This window comes from Aulostomus chinensis, chromosome 12 (assembly GCF_037954235.1).
Source record: "Aulostomus chinensis isolate RoL2024-O1b breed Wild chromosome 12, RoL_Achi_v1.0, whole genome shotgun sequence".
NCBI lineage: Eukaryota > Metazoa > Chordata > Actinopteri > Syngnathiformes > Aulostomidae > Aulostomus > Aulostomus chinensis.
The window spans coordinates 5,350,707-5,369,208 of record NC_141331.1 but is presented as its reverse complement, the minus strand read 5'-3'; the positions used below and the strand labels follow the sequence as shown (position 1 = coordinate 5,369,208).

General features: G+C 42.2%; 1 protein-coding gene across 2 annotated transcripts in view; it reads left to right on the top strand.

Annotated features, from left to right (window-relative positions):
- The window catches only part of wnt6b (wingless-type MMTV integration site family, member 6b), a 40,683-nt gene extending 34,653 nt beyond the window's left edge, over nt 1-6,030 (top strand). For both annotated transcript variants that reach the window (XM_086219769.1, XM_086219770.1), the window contains 2 exons: nt 1,155-1,456; nt 2,757-6,030. In XM_086219769.1, the coding sequence (XP_086075895.1) occupies nt 1,155-1,456; nt 2,757-3,218 (764 nt within the window). In that variant the 3' untranslated portion in view covers nt 3,219-6,030. The remainder of the gene's footprint in view (nt 1-1,154; nt 1,457-2,756) is intronic.
- The last annotated feature ends 12,472 nt before the right edge of the window (nt 6,031-18,502 follow it).

Below are 18,502 nucleotides of genomic sequence, written 5' to 3'. Positions count from 1 at the left end.
AGCTGGAAAGTATAATATTGTATAGATCCATAGGTGATTTTCCATGAAGTCAAGAACAAAACCAGTGTGCTATATCTTAAAATTACCTGCCATTCCCAACCCAAGCCTACGTTATAATCCCATTGACAATTATTACCAAATTTCATTGAAATCTATCCATTTAATTTGCTCAAATACATTAGAAAAATTTAAAAAAAAATTGGATGTGTCCCTTTAATCAGATCCACGCCCCATTCTCCTGCTAAATTTCAAGAATACCAGTTGAATCGTTTTTTGGGTAATCCTGTTCATCATACGGGCAAAGAGGGACCTTCATGATTGAGGTACTCATGCTAAGCTAGGCTATCTCGCTTAAAGTGCTACATTTAACATGAGAGTCATGAGAAAGGTATCAGTTTTTTATCAATTCTTAAAGAGCATCACTTCAACCAAAACATGTAAATTTCCTTTCAAGTACTTGCATCTATGTGCCCTCAACACCGCACGACTTCCTGGAGACTCAGAGGTCAGAAAACACCAACTATGTATTATCAGCTTGAAGCGAATGGAGACCAACTGTTAGCAACAATAAAACCGTCTTAAATGTCCATTTAGAAACTCTCAAGAGCCAATTGTACTTTTAGGGTGAAGTACAGTAACACTTTAACATATTTCCATAAAAGTTATAATATTGCTTTAATATCAGATTGAAAGCCTGTGAGCCTGTTGACATTGAGATGATGACTTATTGCTTTAAATTAATTTAATTTATTGCCCAAAGTGGGGGGGCAGGCTTCCTCTTGGAGACTCCAATCAGTTTTGTTGCAGGTTCAGTGAACGTATGTGAAAGAATGCCACATTTGTATCTTTTTGGTCAACCATATCTCATTCTTTTGGGGGATTTTACTGTTTTGCCCACTTCTATAGAGTCAGAAACAAATAAATGTGTCAGAACAAACCTCTTACATACATTTACTTTAAAATGGAGTTTTGAAATCAGCAACATATATATATATGTATAACTGATATGATCAATTAAAAAGGAGGTGAGAGTGCTAAGTTGCGGTCATATATTGAAAATTTAAGATAAGAACAAAGATTTTTGGTGACTTTCTTTGCAAACTACACATCATTCTCACCATTATAAACTCTCTTGCTTGTCATTTGTACTGCAGATATCCGGGAGACGGCGTTTGTTTATGCCATCACGGCGGCCGGCGTGACCCACGCAGTGACCCAGGCCTGCAGTATGGGAGACCTACTGCAGTGTGGCTGTGAGGCAACGAGGAACAGAGCGCCTCCCAGACCACAGTCATCCTCCTCTGGGGACGGAGTCAAGTGGGAGTGGGGGGGTTGCGGAGACGATGTGGAGTTTGGTTATGAAAAATCAAAACAGTTTATGGACGCCAAGAGGAGACGAGGAAAGAGTGACATCAGGACACTTGTTGACCTGCACAACAATGAAGCTGGGCGACTGGTAAGAAGTGTACATGCTCGTTCACTGCCTGTTTACATTTTCAAAGATCAATCGACCATAACTCAAATGCACTTCGTGAAAAATATTTTAACTGTTGCTGTACTTGGTATCTGGTCTGATGTTTTACTATACTCTCTGAGATTTTTACCCACAAAGGTGTTGCTTGTCCTGTGGAATGTTCCATCATTCCACGAACATTCAAAAGAGAGAGAGACGTCGCCCCCCGGCCATGTTCGTGTAGTGCCGTAAGCTGATAGTCTTACAAGAATCAGGTTTCTGAAACACAAAAACAAGAGCGTGCCACACATTTTGTTTTCAAGCCTCCGAGGCAGCTAGCTTCTAACATTTCTACAGCCCTCGTGGAAGTTTAAAGTTCCTCTTTGTTGTTCGTATGAGGAGAATTATGGCCTCAACAAGTCGTAGTGCTTCTGAAGGAGCGGATATCAGATAAGTTAATGATGATAATTTATAGTGTTGCTTATAACATCTCTAAAATTGCACTGACCTTTTAGCTGCTGTCTCCGTTTGTTCCACCCTCTTGCAGAAATGTTGCACAAGCAAAACACGGAGTTACAAAGTTCACCGTCACCGGGGTCACAGACAGGTAGAGCAGAGGAGAGCAGAGAAGGATTTTGGGATATTTTCCAATTGTAGCATTAGCGAGCAAAGCATTTTGAACATAAGAGGCGACCTATGCCCAGAGGTTGGAAGATTAGTGATGCGTGTAAATGTCTGTTTATGTGCATTCATGCATGTGTGCACAGACATTTTGTAAGTATGTGTGTCTGTGCAAGCAGGTAGGTGTGTGTGTGTGTGTGTGTGTGTGTGTGTGTGTGTGTGTGTGTGATGGGTTAATTATGTGCAGTATAAGTGAATGATCTGTTGTCAAGGCTTGTTAGATGTAGGAAGGCCAGAGGCAACATGGGGGGGAGGTGAGGAGAGCTGGGACTGAGGTGGGGGGGGAGTTAAATTCCTTCTGAATAGCGTCTGCTTTTATGTTACCTATCTATCAGTGTGTGTGAGTGTGTGTGTGTGTGTGTGTGTGTGTGTGTGTGTGTGTGTGTGTGTGTGTGTGTGTGTGTGTGTGTGTGAGTGTGAGTGTGAGTGTGTGAGCCAGTGGCTTTGTCTATCTTGAAAACCCCAAAATAAATAACCTCTTTGGAGACCTTTGCCAACTCATGTCTTGTTCACTTCAGGGTTTAAAAATGTTTAATTAATCATCTCTCTTTTGCCCTCTTTCACCTCTCCCTCCTTCTTTACCTCTCAACCCCACCCACCCCTTCCACATTTCCCCTCCAAGGCGGTGAAGCTCTACATGCGGACAGAGTGCAAGTGCCACGGACTGTCGGGTTCCTGCACCTTACGCACTTGCTGGAAGAAGATGCCTCATTTCCGTGAGGTGGGCGACCGCCTGCTGGAGCGCTTCAACGGTGCTTCCAAAGTGATGGGTGGCAACGACGGAAAGACCCTAATCCCCGTCGGCCAGAATATCAAACCGCCAGACAAGCAGGATCTGATCTACTCAGACGAGTCACCTGATTTCTGCCTAGCAAATCGTAAAACTGGCTCACTGGGGACACGAGGACGCATGTGCAACAGCACAGCCATGGACATCAGCGGCTGCGATCTGCTCTGCTGCGAGCGTGGCTACCGGGAGGAAACGGTGGTGTTTGAGGAGAACTGTCTGTGTCGGTTCCACTGGTGTTGCGTGGTCCAGTGCAAGAAGTGTTTGGTCCGGAAAGAGCTGAGTCTCTGCCACTGATAAACTGATGAACTGCAGTTGAGAGTAGACTAATTACTTTGTTTGTTGTATCTTCATGAGGTTTTTGCATTGGTTTGGCAGGTGTGAAAGAAGAATGTGACTGCTTCTTGATCCTTTTTGTGCCACTTCTGAACAGACAAAGGCCCCAAATTTAAAAAAAAAAAAAAAGAAAGAAAAAAAGTGTTAACTCAATTACTAGCAATAGCGTGTCTGGTTTTCACACAGAACCTTTTCAGTAAGATGTAATAATAGGTGCTGGATAAAGACAGCAGGGACTATAAGAAGTAAAATAGAGAAGTGCCTCTTTTTTTTAACTACCTATTTTTCATTTCGTGTTTATAGAAAAAGGACCAAAGAATGTGAAAGTGTGTATTTTCCATCCTAGTGAGTGAGGAGGGCCTACGTGTGACTGCAGTTGGTGTCTCCCCCCTCCAACCTCCAGGTCAACAGCAGCACTTGATGTGAACTGCTTTCAAAAGTTCTAGACTTCAGCGTGTGCTGATTTAGGGATTTTTCCTACTTGTATAAACTGGTTACAGATGTCACAGCGAGGGTGTTTACATGCACACAAATAAACCGATCATTATCAGATTTTTTTTTTCAGGGAGTTACCAGATTATTTAAGTGATGGTCGAATCTTATAAACCAACCCTAGCTTTAGAGCTGGAAACCAGGACAAAAAAGAAATCAGATGCTGCTCAAGGGTCTAGATTATATCTCATTCCCAGTTGAATATTTTAACTTTGGTGGCCTTAACATGTATTTATGGTCAGAAAGCTCCTTGTATCAGCTCCACAGGCCATCACTCCTGCTGCTTTCGTCACTTTTTAAAATTTTTTTTAGAAATAGGTGGTTTGGGCACCTCCCCCTAACCCCCCTCCTGAAACTCTTGTTTTTTCTCGGCCATCTGCTTTAAGCGTGATTGGAAACATCACACCCCTGGATTTCATTTCCAGAGGAAAGCTGAAAATAACACATCCTCATTGGTGGACCATACATAAAGAAAGATGCAGGGCAAGCATCACGTGATGAATGGGAGCATCCTAGACCTTCTTGATGCTTAGAGGAGTTCTTCAAAAAGGGTTGAGGCGAGCTTCACGAGATGTGTCGAGCAAAAAAAATGTACATCAAAAATAAACACCATGTTGAAAACTAATTATTGCCATTACTGCATTATTCCCAGGTATCGGATTATTATTTTTTTGCATGTAAACACACTCATCGATATTTTTGATCTGGAAAAAAAACAACAATTTCTTTTCTATCTGAAATGTAAAGTTCTCTAGAGACTTTGCTTTCTGTCTCGAGAACATTTTAGTATCATAGACAGTTTAGAATCTCTGTATGGCCCTAATTTAAATACCTGTATTCTTTGAATGATCTGATAAAAGAAGCTGTTTCCCAAAGGATTTCTCCCCATCCCCTCCAGTAAATCTCTAAAGATGTTAACCAAGCTCCTTCCCAGTTTGTCTCGTGCATAAACGGCTTCAAAGTTTTTCTTTGTACTCGTCAAACCAGTCAAACAAAACAAATCTTTTTTTTTTTTTTTTTAAAAAGGGAAACGGTGTCACGTGATCTCTGGTGAAGAATGCTGTCAACGCGGTGTTCGCAGCTGTGGACTTGAACTGCCAGCGAAGACTGTTATTTATATAAAGATATGATGACAAGACTACTCACTTCCATCTCTCTCAGAAGCACTTTGGATATTTGCTGCATCAGACTTCCGCAACAGTTTGGCAATAATCGGGGTCGGTTGTTTGTACTAAACCGGTGATTAAAAAAGAAAAGAAAAGAAACCTTTATTTAGCTACGTGACATTGTTTGGTATATGATGATGTGTTATGATATACAGGGCTGATGTAATAATGCACTTTTGGTTGGTTGCTTTTTTTAATGTGCGTGCGTGCTTGCGTGTGTGTGTGTGTGTGTGTGTGTGTGTGTGTGTGTGTGTGTGTGTGTGTGTGCACGTAAATATGTTGTAGTATGTGCAGGTTGGCCAGTTATCGCTGATGTTAACTTTTATACACCTTTAACTTCCATTAAACTGCATTTGGACGGTTACTGAAAGCACACTGCCCTTCGACTCTCTGTCTCCATGGGAGGCAGACAAGATCGTTTATGTGTGTGTGTGTGTGTGTGTGTGTGTGTGCGTGCGTGTGTGTGCGTGTGTGTTTTTCCAATAAACCTATTATGTCATCTCATTTACACTTGCATTTTATCACCAGACAATGTGTAGACAATAGTGAGCTGTAACACTGCTTCAACATGTTCTGCTTTAGTTGTTTGAGAGCGATGGGATGTTCTCCTCTCACTAAGGATTCCTAAAAATGGTGTCTCTCTGGTTGTGGATGTTTCAGGGAGCTGTCATGACTCTGCTCAGGCAGATTTGGTCAGTGGTGTTACTTTCATCATCTGCTGTATCACAATTTCTTTTTCAAGGTCAAATGAACAGGTTCATTAGAGGGATGTTAAAGGATTGCTGTAAAGCGGGCGGTGTTTTCAAAGCCCCTTATGAAACATACATATATATATTTCTATGTATACACATATATAAAAGCTGTGTATGAATCTTTGTTTAGTTCAGGTCCCTTTTGAGTAATGGTGGGTGTTAGCAGCATCCTTATACATTTAATAGTTGGTTTGTTATTACATGAAAAAATCCCCAGTTTTCTATTTTGCAGTTGTCATATTTCCATATAGTGTCAGGTCATTATCAGCATGAGCAATATTACAGCAATAAAACACACATGTATTGCACATTAGTAGGTCAATAAATACACTTGTGTGTGACAGGTCGCAACTTATCAAACATGTCGACGTTTTTGTTCTGTCAAAACAATAAAGTTATGTACATGATTACGCGGACTTGCTCTTCACTTCATTGTCGTTGCTGCAGCTTTGGTCTTGGATACGAAGCCGCGGGAGATCAGCTTGCGTGTAAAGAAGCCGTTGACATGATGTCATGTTTGCTCAAGGTCACGTTGGTGATGCTGATTTTCTTCGATCGACTTGTCACGTGGTGGGAATGTCAGGGCTTTGCGACGATCTGCGTATGACAAATGAAGCTGTCGCACGTCATTCTGGCCATGAATGGTGGAGAGAGAAGTGCCAGTCATCAGGAGTCCAGGACTAGATGAACCGTTGGCATTTCTGCAACGTCATCAAAATCGCCTGCAAAAAAAAAAAGTTATTTTTTTAGTCTCCGTCACAGGAAAAAACATGAAAAAACAAAAATTGACCTGCCCCTGCCCTACCGTTCCTCACGTGTTCTTTGAAAATCAATAAACAACTGCTATAATGTGGTGGTCATCAGGTTTTTTAATGGGAGAAGCATGGAAATGTTGCATCAGATCTAAACTGACGTTTTCTCATCCAAAATATTCCTCATCTTACTCAACTAGAGAGCACTTGGACAGCGTATCTCCTCCTCCCCTTTATCACAGAAATCTGTCCATGACGTCATCATACCCAGATCAGTTCTCAAACTCAATCAGTTGTTTCTCAAATTTAATCAAACTCCATCCACAAGTTTTTGAGTTAGCCTGCTACGGACAAACCAACGCCAGTGATCACATCACTTCCTCGGCTGAGGTAACAAAAAGCGCGGCGTTTATTTAATCTTCAGTTTATCAGTTTATTGCAGAGTGATGGCATGCAGCATTTGTGCTTTTGACCGGCGATAGAAGTCTTAAGTGTAACAAAGGCGCAAAAAAAAAAAAAGAATCTTCTGGAGCCTACATGCAACCTCCGTGCAGAGGGAACCTGGGACAGCTGGGGCTCGGCGTGAGGGTCATGCTTCAGTATTTCTAAACATTTTCATTACCTGGCTGCACAACAGTAGAAGCAGCCAGCTGTACGTAGGATTATTCACTTAATCTCCATGCAGGAAAAAAACAGGCAGGATCCGGTTTGTAGTTTGTCTTGTACGAGTTTGACTGAATTAAAAACATCACTCTGGATATTCCAGAGTTATTTTACTGTCTACATTCTGTGAGGAGGAGTAGCAGAAGAACCGACCAAAAATTACTTAAATTACAGATGTTTAAAAACACAATTTCTGTTTTTTGGAGCTTTTCCAGACTTTGTGGGACTGTTTCATTTTTTAGGTTTTCAATTTTCGCTGAACTTAATCCTCTCTACACTTCTGGCTTGATTGGATGAGCTTTACGACTCAGCAAAAAAAAAAAGAAAAGAAAAGAAAAAGGTGTTGTTTGGAAGTATTTATGCTGCAGAAATGAAAAGACAAGGGGGGGTGAAGCGGGCCTGTATTAGTTTGAGCTGTACAAGTTGACACAAGTTCACTTTTTCCAGGAATTTTGTTGCACAGTTGTGTGTTGCAGTCAGGCCAGCAGTTGTGTTTTAGACACAGAGGACGGCCAAGGAGGAGTAAAATGCCACGAGGTTCTCTTCTCCACTCCTGTCCCCTCTTTTCCTGTCCTCTCCTCTCCAGTCCACTCCTGTCCTGTCGTCTCCTCCCCTCTCCTCTCCTCCCCTCTTCTCTCCTCTCCTCCGTTCTGCATGGGCAAAGCCAGAGAAAATAGACAAGAGAGCAGATAGATTTATTGAAGCATTGGTATAAATATTAGTTGCCTGTCGACATCTGTGCATGTGGCTGCATGTGTCTGACTTTGTCAGTCAGTGTGTGTGTGTGTGTGTGTGTGTGTGTGTGTGTGTGTGTGTGTGTGTGTGTGTGTCTGTATGCGTCACAGTGTGTGTGTCTCAGTGGGAGTGCGTGGCCAGGTTAGGATGGGTGTATTTTTCCACGTCTCTCTGAAAAAGAAATCGTGCCTGTGGAATGCAACATCATCCCTGTTAGAGATGAGTTTTGTTTCCACCTACATTTACTGTTAAGTGTGTGCACACACTTACACACACTTACACACACACCTATACAAAAGGACAACCTCACACACAGCATTAATGAAGGGTTGCCACTCTAAAGAGATCTGCAGAGTTACACCACCGACAGTCATTTCCGTAGATCAGGCAGATAAGAGACCTGGTGGTCCACTGCTTGTATTTACTGTGCATTTACAGTAAATGTGTCTTCAGAAAACTAAAAAGATAGATAGAAGGTATTGAATTGTGTTAAAAATAGAGAAATGAGAGGGCTAGTAGAGGGAAATGAGCGACAAGGGAGGGGAAATTAATGAATAGAGGAAAAAGGCGAGGAGGGAGAGACTGGGAGAAAGATAAGGAAAGAGACGTAACCCAACACTATAATGCTCTTCCATTTATGTGAACTCCTCCAATCCTCTATCAATCTAAAAGTGAGATGTTGCTTACACAAAGGGCACAGCCAGAGATCAACTTTGTGTGGGGTTTCATCTGATACCAATGACTGTAATTATACGAGTAGGAGACAGAAATAGAGAGGAGGGAGGGCAAAGAGATGCTGAATACAAAAAAGCATGTAATTAAGCAATGTGCTGCAGATAAAATATACACTAATAGTATAATTTATCATGCTTTTAAGATGGAGATGTATCCTGTGTGAACACATGACCTCCACTTGTGTGTTTGGAAGCGACAGACAGTGATGTTTATGAGTTAATGCAGGCCCCGGAGGTGGTGCGGCGCTGCCTTCCTCAGCCCACCCAAAGAGGCTGCTAATAGATTTAATAGTCCGTTTTGTGCGCAACAATGCATCTCTGACTCGCCTCGGGAACTTCAACGACATTTACTGGGAGGATTTGACTTGACTTATCTTGTACAGGGGGTGTGCAAGATATGAGGTGAGCCAGATAAATTGCAGCGCAGATAAACAAAACAAAACAAAAACTCAGCTTCATTTCAAAATGTATTTTTGGCAAAGGCATCTTGAAAACACAGAAAAAGAAAATTCGTATGAGGAAATGTGAGGCTTTCCTGCCATCATTGCAACGGCCTGAAACAACACCTTTCCTTGAGAAACACTCGCTGACCCACCTCATTGTCGTGGGTGGATAAACATTGAGATGACCTTGAAATGTATTTACTCATCGCTCCTCCTCCCCTGACCTCCATGCATCTGTCCCATCGCCCTTGCTCTTCCTCTCCCCCTCCGTCTTCTTCTTCTTCTTCTTTTTTTCTCCAATATTTCTCAGCCTCCCTCCTCTTCTTCTCTATGTTATCTTGGGCTGTGAAAACATGGCTGCCAGAGGTTGGTGGGAGACTTGGGGGTGGGGGGTAGGGGGGCCAGCTGTCTATTGTGGCTGATTTGGCTCATGTGTTAAGGCAGGGCAGGTCTTCTTCTCTTTAGGACAGAGACAATAAACATGGCTGATTGTACAACATGAAATTCCTTGATGGGAAACAGACAAGCAGCCTGTTGAAGTGCCTGTGTACATCCTCATAAAGCACTTTTCTCCCCGTTCACACGCGTTTTTTTGTTTGTTTGTTCGTTTGTTTTTGTGAGATGGGAGAGAGCAGTGGCTGCATGAGGATCGTTGCTCACATGCTGGGAAATGATTAACATCAAGATGAGGAGCTGACACAGCGTGAATGTAAGGAATCTCCCGGTACATTCAGGGAACTGGGTTTTGTACAACTTCAGTGTCTGGTCTAGTCATTTTGATGTTAAACCACAAGATGGCGCCCTTAGAGCAGAAAGTCCATGCTGCAACTGTATCTCTCTGCTCAGGGCAGATAACACTGATAAAATGATAATACTCATTAAAAAAAAAAAAGAAGAAAGAATAACAATACATTTGTCAGAATAAATGAAATCACATGAATAGAAACAAACTAGCAAAGAAAGCAGCTTATTTGAAAATAAAAAGATTACTGAACTCAAATGTGGTGAGGACAAGTGAGGCACGTGAGAGTTTCATAAATCATCTCGCCATCCAACTCTTCTTCATATTTATCAGTTTCAATCTGACACGTTGATGAGAGTTTTTGAAGTAAATTGCATACCTGTTGATTGTAATCATCCTAATTAGGGAGGTCCAGGGTTAAGTGAGGCTGCAAAGAAAACAAACATTTCAAATTCATGTGAGTTCCATTTTGTATATGTTTCAAACATAAATTAAGGGACACTTAATTTCGTGTTTTTGTGTTAGATATTTGCTCAACGCTCCACATTTGCCTGCTGCTCCGTGTACCATCATCTGCTCTTTTACACAAATGTCCTGAAAATACTTTGTAACCGTGTGTTAAGAATTTCAGTCTAAATAAACAATTTCTTAATTACTGCCTCAAATTAAACAATGAATCACGTAGTCTTATGCTCACGGGCGAATAGAAATGGTGAGATTTTACTTTCATGAACAAAAAAAGGTCAAATAAATACACAAATGTATGAGTGTCAACAAGTTCAAAATGCAGAATTTAGAACGATAATGTGTCAAAAGTATTTTTTTTTTCTTTCAGGACAAACTTCGATTAGTTTTAAGTGGGAGGGGGGTCACTTTTGATGTTGCCAGCAAAAAGTAAAAAAAAAAAAAAAAAAAAACAATACAAAAAGTAAAATATGAAGTGTGGAATACATTTTTTTGACACAGCAAATAGTCCCTTTGCGCTCTCCCCCAAACATGCCTCTTTACCTTCCTCCCTCTCCAAAAAGCACGGTCCAAGAAATATTCTCATTTCCATTCTCCAGGGCTGAAAAAGCCCACGTTGATGCCTGTGTTGTTGCAGGATCCTCAGCAAAGTTTTGCTTCCCCCTCAGGCAGGCGTTCTCTGTACGTTTTGCGAATCATCAGGATCATCCAAAATCAAGCCAGTTGTCACAACCCCGGGGTATTTTTCTCTCCCTGCGAAGGACGGGTTAATTGATTAGAACCATACTAGGGTCTCTGCATGGGGATTTCAACAAGTAGAGTAAAGAAGAGAGTCTACTAATAACATGCATGTGTGACCAGCACTAGCAAGTCCAACAAACATTCGATTCCTGTAGCAAAGAGCGAGAGATAAAGTAAGTAAACGTCAGTCCATCTCAGCAATAAACTGTGTTACATCGTAGAATTCACCCAGCTCAGAGCATCGAGGCATAATGTGAACAAATATACTTTTGTTTTTAACGTTCTCTTCTCAACCCAACGTTCAATCACAGACGCCATTGATCTCAAAAACTGATTGTTTAACGGTAAACCCTGTCATTTGTGTCATGTTGTAATTGGCAGTTGCCTCTTCTACAGTTTCTCGCTGTCTGCTCCAGACATTTCACACAAAAACGACACATAAAACATGTGTCCATGCGTGCAGAGACGTACAAATGCAGAGACAGCCTCATGCACACACACACACCCACACACACAAACATACACACACACGCTGCACACCATACCTTCATCCTCTCCTCTGTCTCATACACACGTACAAAAACACACACAAAGTGCCAAGAGTTTGCTTGTTAGAAGTTTGTTACAAGAGTAGAGCCTTGTAATTGACTAACCTCTGCTCCGCCGTGCTTTCCTCTGCTTTGCTCATTTTCGTAGGCACAGTCCAAAACTCTCCAAGAAACATGAACTTCGCGTGAACTCCCCTCTCCGAGAGACACATTAGAGCATTAGAGGGTGTGACAGACATAACTTCTGTCAGTTAATATACTGCACGCTGTATGTTACCGCTCCATGTGCCGAGAGTGAGGTAGAGGAAGGCCAGGAAGAAGGAGAGATGCAACGTGGGAGAGGACGGTTGAATCTGATGCCTTTGAGGGCAATCGCATCAGATTTCCTATGATAAGAGTGTGTTAACCTCCTCTATCTATGACATGTAGCCTTGAAAGTGGCTTAGTTCCTGATGAATGGGGGGGGGGGGGTGAGTCTGACCAGGACACCTACTCTGGTATTTCTGCTGTCATAAAGTTGAAAAATGTTTGGTGGGAGTTAAAGGAAACTGTTGTTTAAATGTATAAAACTCATTACTGCTAAAGATGCACTGAAGATATAACGTGACTCCATTACAGTGTAAAAGGTGAGTGATGTAATTCTCTATGGAAAGTTTAATGTCGGCATGGTTTCCGATCAAGGGGGGAAAAAAAAGGCAGTTGAGGTTTGTTGGGAGGATGGAAATGATTTGATCCAAGCAGAAATCATCTCCTTGGTACTTTTGATTTTTTTTTTTTTTTTTAAATTTGTCAAATAGGTTGGAGAGAATCCAAACAATGGAGCGGATCCAGGATTTTTAAAAAAAAAAATCACTTTCTAGCAGGTTATCACAAAGACCAGCGGATGGATTCTGATGAAATATGAGTTATATTACAAAGCCTGTCGACTGCATTCGATGCTACAGGCCGATGTAAACGCCACCACTCACCACAGATTCACAATCGAACCTGTGACGTCCGTGTCACAGAGCCTTTAAAGGTTTACCTGACAACCAACATTGCAGCAAATCTTAAATTCTGCGCTTGTTTGACAACACCTTAATTAATCCAGATGCATCATCACTTCATCGCTCACTCTGAGTAGAGTTCCTCCATAATTTCCTCACACTGCTGAAGCAAATTGCTCATTTACGTGCAATCAAGTAATTTTTCTTATCTTTTTATTGCTTTGTTTTTTACTTTTATAGTTTTGTCACTTGTATAACTTTACAAGTCTTGTGTGTCTGCTTGTCCGTGATATTTCTATGTGATCTACCGCTGGGGAAGACCAAATTCTGTTCTACCGCTGTGCAATAAAGGCGCTGAGTTGAGTTAAATAAAGCGTTTAATATTTATGAAAATGAACAGCCGTAGTCTCGAGCCAAGTCACTTTACACCGCTGCAGAGGTAGAGGTCATCAGTCTGACTGCATCAGACAAAATAATTCCAAGAAATATAAAATCACCATGCATTCCATTACAGTTGTAAATCACTGCAGTGTACTGCGATGTTAGCAGTTCTCACTCTGACTGCACAGTATTTATACATTCATAAATACTGTATGACCTCATCTGTTTACATGGCACTTGCCACCAGACTGTGAAAACTTAGCTTGGACATGTCTCTCCCCGCAGGACAATTAAGTTTCAATTGAACCAGACACTGCAGGTCGACGAAAGCACAGGCGCTATTGGGAAAACTCTGTGTTTTAGTTTATTATTGAATTATACGTTGGGCAGGTTCACATTTCACGTAGCAGAGCAGAGCGAGCAGCGAAAAGTAAAATAATAAATGTTTTCAATGGCTACAGGAAAAATAAGTTATAACAAAACCTTTCCAACACAAAATGAGAAAGTATGAAATTAACCTGGCAGGCCGTTCTGAATCAAGGTTTTGCCAAAAAAAAAAAAGAAAAAAAAAGAAAGAAAGGTGAAATCCTGATGTCTCTAGACGCAGGAGTAAAGTTGAACTGAGACCTGCGCTGCAGTGTTTCCCACATCATTTTAAATTAGTATAATCGAAAAGGAAAATACTTTACTGTGAAGAATGGGAAACAATTAAATGAGCGCCTGTATGTGTGGAAGCTGGTGCGTGTGAGAGAGAGAGAGAGAGAGAGAGAGAGAGAGAGAGAAAGGGAGGGAATGAGGAGTTGGAAATAAAGAGAAAAAAGAGTCAGAGACAGATCCAACTTCTTGGCAAAATGCTTGAGTCCAGATGTGGAAGTCGTGTCGGTGCACTGTATCCTTTTCTCTATGAATAATGTGTAAAAGGTCCACAGTGTAAAGGTGGAACTGGTACAACATGTGTAAATAAAACCGCGCGTGTCAGCTGGGACCCACATTTGTCATTCACATTCAACAAGGAGGAAATTGGGACCCGAGTGATCGTCCAAGAATACTTTTGTACCTCTCACTTTGAGAGCAACATGCTAAAATAGCAACAAGTAAGCCGTAACGGTACTACTGTTTGTCTGAAGTCGTCTATAAATACTACAGATACTAGCCTCAGATTCACAGAAAGATGAGAACAAAATTGGAGAGAATGTTTCATAATTAGAAGTCAAATGAAAATAGGTTGAATAAAAATAGATAGGAGAATTAAAATGGGAAAAATGGGGGGGGGGGACTGATAAACAGTCATGGGGAGAGCAGAAACCTGTTCCGTTCTTTCAGTTCTGCTTTTCAGGATCTCATCACCTGACACTCAAAGTTTGTTTGTGTATTAGCAGGATAGCTCAAAAGCTAATGGGCAGATCTGAATTAAATTCAATAGAAAGATGGATCATAATATTACGACGGAACAAATGATTAACCTCTGGAGGCAATCTGGATCCAACTGAAGAACCCGGATCATGAGGACCACATGCAGGACCTAGCAGCGATTTTCTGGAAGCGTCATCAATAAAATTCAACCACTTTCCCCCGACTGTATTCTGGATTGGTGACCCGGCGCTCTTCTTTTTAATAGTAGAAAGTAAATGAATGGATTTACACCCCGGTGGCCTCCTTGGTGGCGGAGTGTGTTCTCTGCACGTCTAGTTTGCGGTCATTTTGGTGTCCCGATCAGCTTTAACTGCTGTGTCATGCCTCTGAGCTGCATACGTGAGAGTGCGTGGAGTCACGTACGCTCATCATCATGTCCACTTGACCGCCACGTGGCTTCTTAACTGACCAACCAGCATGTCAGCCTTCATCTTAATCTGTTTTCAGTCAGTTTCTGATATCAGTATCGTGAAGTTAATCTGGAGGGAAGTTAATCTCCATAAAAGTATGGATTGGTACCAACGAGTATGCGAGCCTCTGTACCAAACCAGTCTGACACCACCTGAAAGATGGGCCCTGAAATAAGATCCTGCTACAGTTAGCTCAGTTAGCCGTGAATGATATTAACACACGTCATCGTGAGCCTACACAGGAAGTCGTGTCGCGCTTCCTTGTGCAACTACTGTCTCACTGCGTAACGTTTAGTCAGCAATTTATTTCAGATAAGCATACAATCCTTGGACCACCACCCTCAAAGAGGACAATAAACACGACTTCAGTGGCTTTATTTTTCACGGTTTTAGAAAATTTTGGTTTAATTTGACCCAGGATGTACCACAGTGATGACATCATCCATACCATCAGCAGTGGGAGAGAAAAGATGTTATCAGAACATCCTTAATTTAAAGGGAGCCTGTATAGTCAACGTAATTGACTCAAGTATTTCAGAGCGTTACTGCACTATCATTCATGATAAAAGCAAGACGGGCAAACATTCCTCCTCAACACAAGAACCAAACTCTTAAAACCTCTAAATCTACTAACAAGTCTGTTTTCCCTACGTGCCTTGATATAATTAAACACAACAATTGCTTTGCTAAATCCCCAGAACCACGCTGCTGTGATAAATCCTTCAGAGGGAGAAATCTGATGTGGGATTGTGTCCTCCATCTTCTAAATTTGAGGATGGCAACTTAATTGTGTCTGAATGCTAAACTTGTCTGGAGATTTACTGCTCTGGTGACGCCATGCTGGCAGCGTTCTCGCTTCCCTCCGCTGGTGGGGCAGAAGCTTTTCATTTGTGGTTCCTGAATCTTTATTGTAGGGTTCTGATAAAGCACTGAGTAATATCACGTGGTATTTTTTTTATCAACAAGGGAGCTTTTGTTACACGAAACGAGATGAAAGGCGGTGACACACGGAACATCCACGTCAGCCGGCGATTCAAAATCTGTCCATGCGTCTTTTGTGCTTGCAGAACACGAGAAGTTCCTCATTTTGACAGTCGCCCTGACGAACCCTCCAACTAATATGAATAATAACAGGTATTCATTAATAGTACTTATAATGAATAATGATAATAATGTTAATTGTACAGTTGTAGAATCTGTGGCTTTATGAACCTGAGATACAGGGGCGTAAATACTGACAGTGTAGGCAGTGGGCTTGCTCGTGTGTGTGTGTGTGTGTGTGTGGGGGGGGGGGGGGGGCGTTAGCTGTTTGAGGCCCCTAAACAATTTCCTACAATCTCAAAGGAGAACCACATTTTGGGGCTCTGTTTCATGTTCACTAGAAGCTCAAACCCATTTATGTGGCATTTTCTTCTGTTATTTTAGAATACCAACTATCTATGAAACCCCTTGTGCCCCTGGCAAACCCCTGCTAACATCTGCTAACATCTGGCTTTTGTCTGCAGCTGTAATGGGTGTAAATGGTATTCACTCCCAGGTCAAATGACCCTGCAGTGGTCTCGGGTGTTTTTCAGTTCCACCTTCAACTGGCATTGATGCGAACACAAACGTGGGCCTCCACCGGTCCACCGGTTACTTCTGCAGCTTTTTTTCTTCATCTCCTCCGCAAACTCCCCTCCTCTGCAGTCAGGCAGCAAACGATATATGAAATAGTAACCGCCTCATGCTGCCTTCCTCTGTGCCGTTTGTTTACCCCGTTTCTCAGTGCGTTTGAGACTCAACAAACAAACCTAAATGCAACTTGTCTTCTTGCAAAGGGAGGAGGGTCGACCTGCCTGTGCTATAGGCTGTGCTATAGGCTGGGTCTGTGCAGTGGGAAAACGGCAGATGAATATAATACACTGTTTACACATCTATTCTACATAAAGACTGCAAATTACAACTCATTTATTATAAGAAGTATAGAATGGATTCCTGATTTTCGCTGGTATATTGTGCTTCACCCTCACATGCCCCCTGGTCGGACTGAGCAGCAACTCGTGCTGCACGCAGCCTTTGGGAGAGAAAAGTGCGACTAAGAATGAAGGATTTTGTGTTGAAATGAATTCCGCTGGACTTGACAGCGATTCTTACAATCTTGCTCAGTCGATGTGAGGGTCTAAGGGCAGAGGATGTTGTTATGATGCCATGTAAAGCCCTTTGAGACAAACTGTTTGTGAGTACGGGCTATACAGATAAAATTGCCTTGCCTTACCTAAGAACAGGCGGTCAATTCCCGTTGACATGCGGCCAGGAATCAGGTTTCCTCTCACTGACATCTACTTGATTTCGGCACAGTGGAAATACACAAAGCAAAGGCTGAATGTTAGCTCTTCCATGCGTGAATGGCTTGCACTCTGGATGCTCTGAACATTGTGTTTTAGCTAAACATTGACACAGCCACTGAAACTAGAATAACACCACCCACTCAGGCTGTAATGATCTGAAGAAGTGCACCATCAGCTGATATTGAGAGTAAACTACTATTAGTGGCTGTTTAGAATCTGGTTGAAGTTGTTCATTTCTTTCACTTGCATTCACATGTCTGGCGAAGCGGCTCATTGCTCTGAAACGGGACCGAGAAAACAAAAACAAAAAAAAGATGTCCTGAAATTTGAGTTACCAGTTGTCAAGTTAGTAAAACTCAGGAGGCGCAGCAGTGAAACGTTTCAGCTGATACCAAGACGGCAAGAGAACGACGAACCTTCCATATCAGCCCTGGGAACCATGACAACGAACCTCAGGCTCCTGCAAAATGATCATCATCATCATTTGGCAATGACTCAACCAAACTATGAACAAATTACAGCACAACTACCCTTCACAGTCCCGCGCGATGTCTGCAACGAGCTGTGTCTCGTTTAGCGACCGCCATTTTAAAGACACAAAATTCACAGCGCTCATTTTATCAATTTATCCCAAGAGTCATTCACGGAACAGACAATGGAGCCAGCGTTCAAGAACGCCCAGGTTTCTTGACTCAGCCTTTCATGAAAGTTGCGCAAGAGGTGTAATGAGCCCGATTATCTCGTGGCGTGCGCATGCACCCTGACACAGTCTAACCCGACGAAGGAGAAGTTTCCAACGTGATTTTATTGGTAATTATATGAAGTGTGTGCAGCTCAACACACAGGTGGTGCGGGAGGCTATGAGGGAGCACCAGACGATTTCTAGATACTTCATGATTTCATCTCCAGAGGAGAACAGAACGTTTGCCCTGCGGTTGAAATGAGACGGAAATCCACGTTTTGTTTTACTGTCCTGTTAGTGAGGACCTGTTGAGATTTTGAGAGGAGCTGAAGTATTACAAAGTGTATGCAGGAACAATGTTACAGTGGGGGTTTTTTTTGGGGGGGGGGGGGTTGTGCAGCCATGAAGGTTTGACACAAAGAAGGAAACCAATCAGACTTCATCAACTCATTTTACGTCCTTTTTACGTCTGTTTGCTCCCTCCACTATCGTCTCTCTTCATTGTCTTCACTATCACAACCAAATCTTTAGTCACTCTGTTCAAAAACAAAGGTATTTCTCTCTCTCTCTCTCTCTGTCTCTCTCTCTCTCTCTCTCTCTTTGCCACTTCAGTCTTCGTCTGTCCTCATCCTCAGCATCGCGCCTCCTGTGAATACTGTAAATGTTCTCCTCACAGAGGGCGCAGGCTAAGTGTTTCTGGTTTCCTTATCTGAAGGGATCTCTATCCTGCTTTAACGAGACACTTGACCTCCCCTGGCGCTCTCCGACTCCCTGAGTGACGCAAAAAAAAAAGTGGGCTGGCGAAGCGCTAAG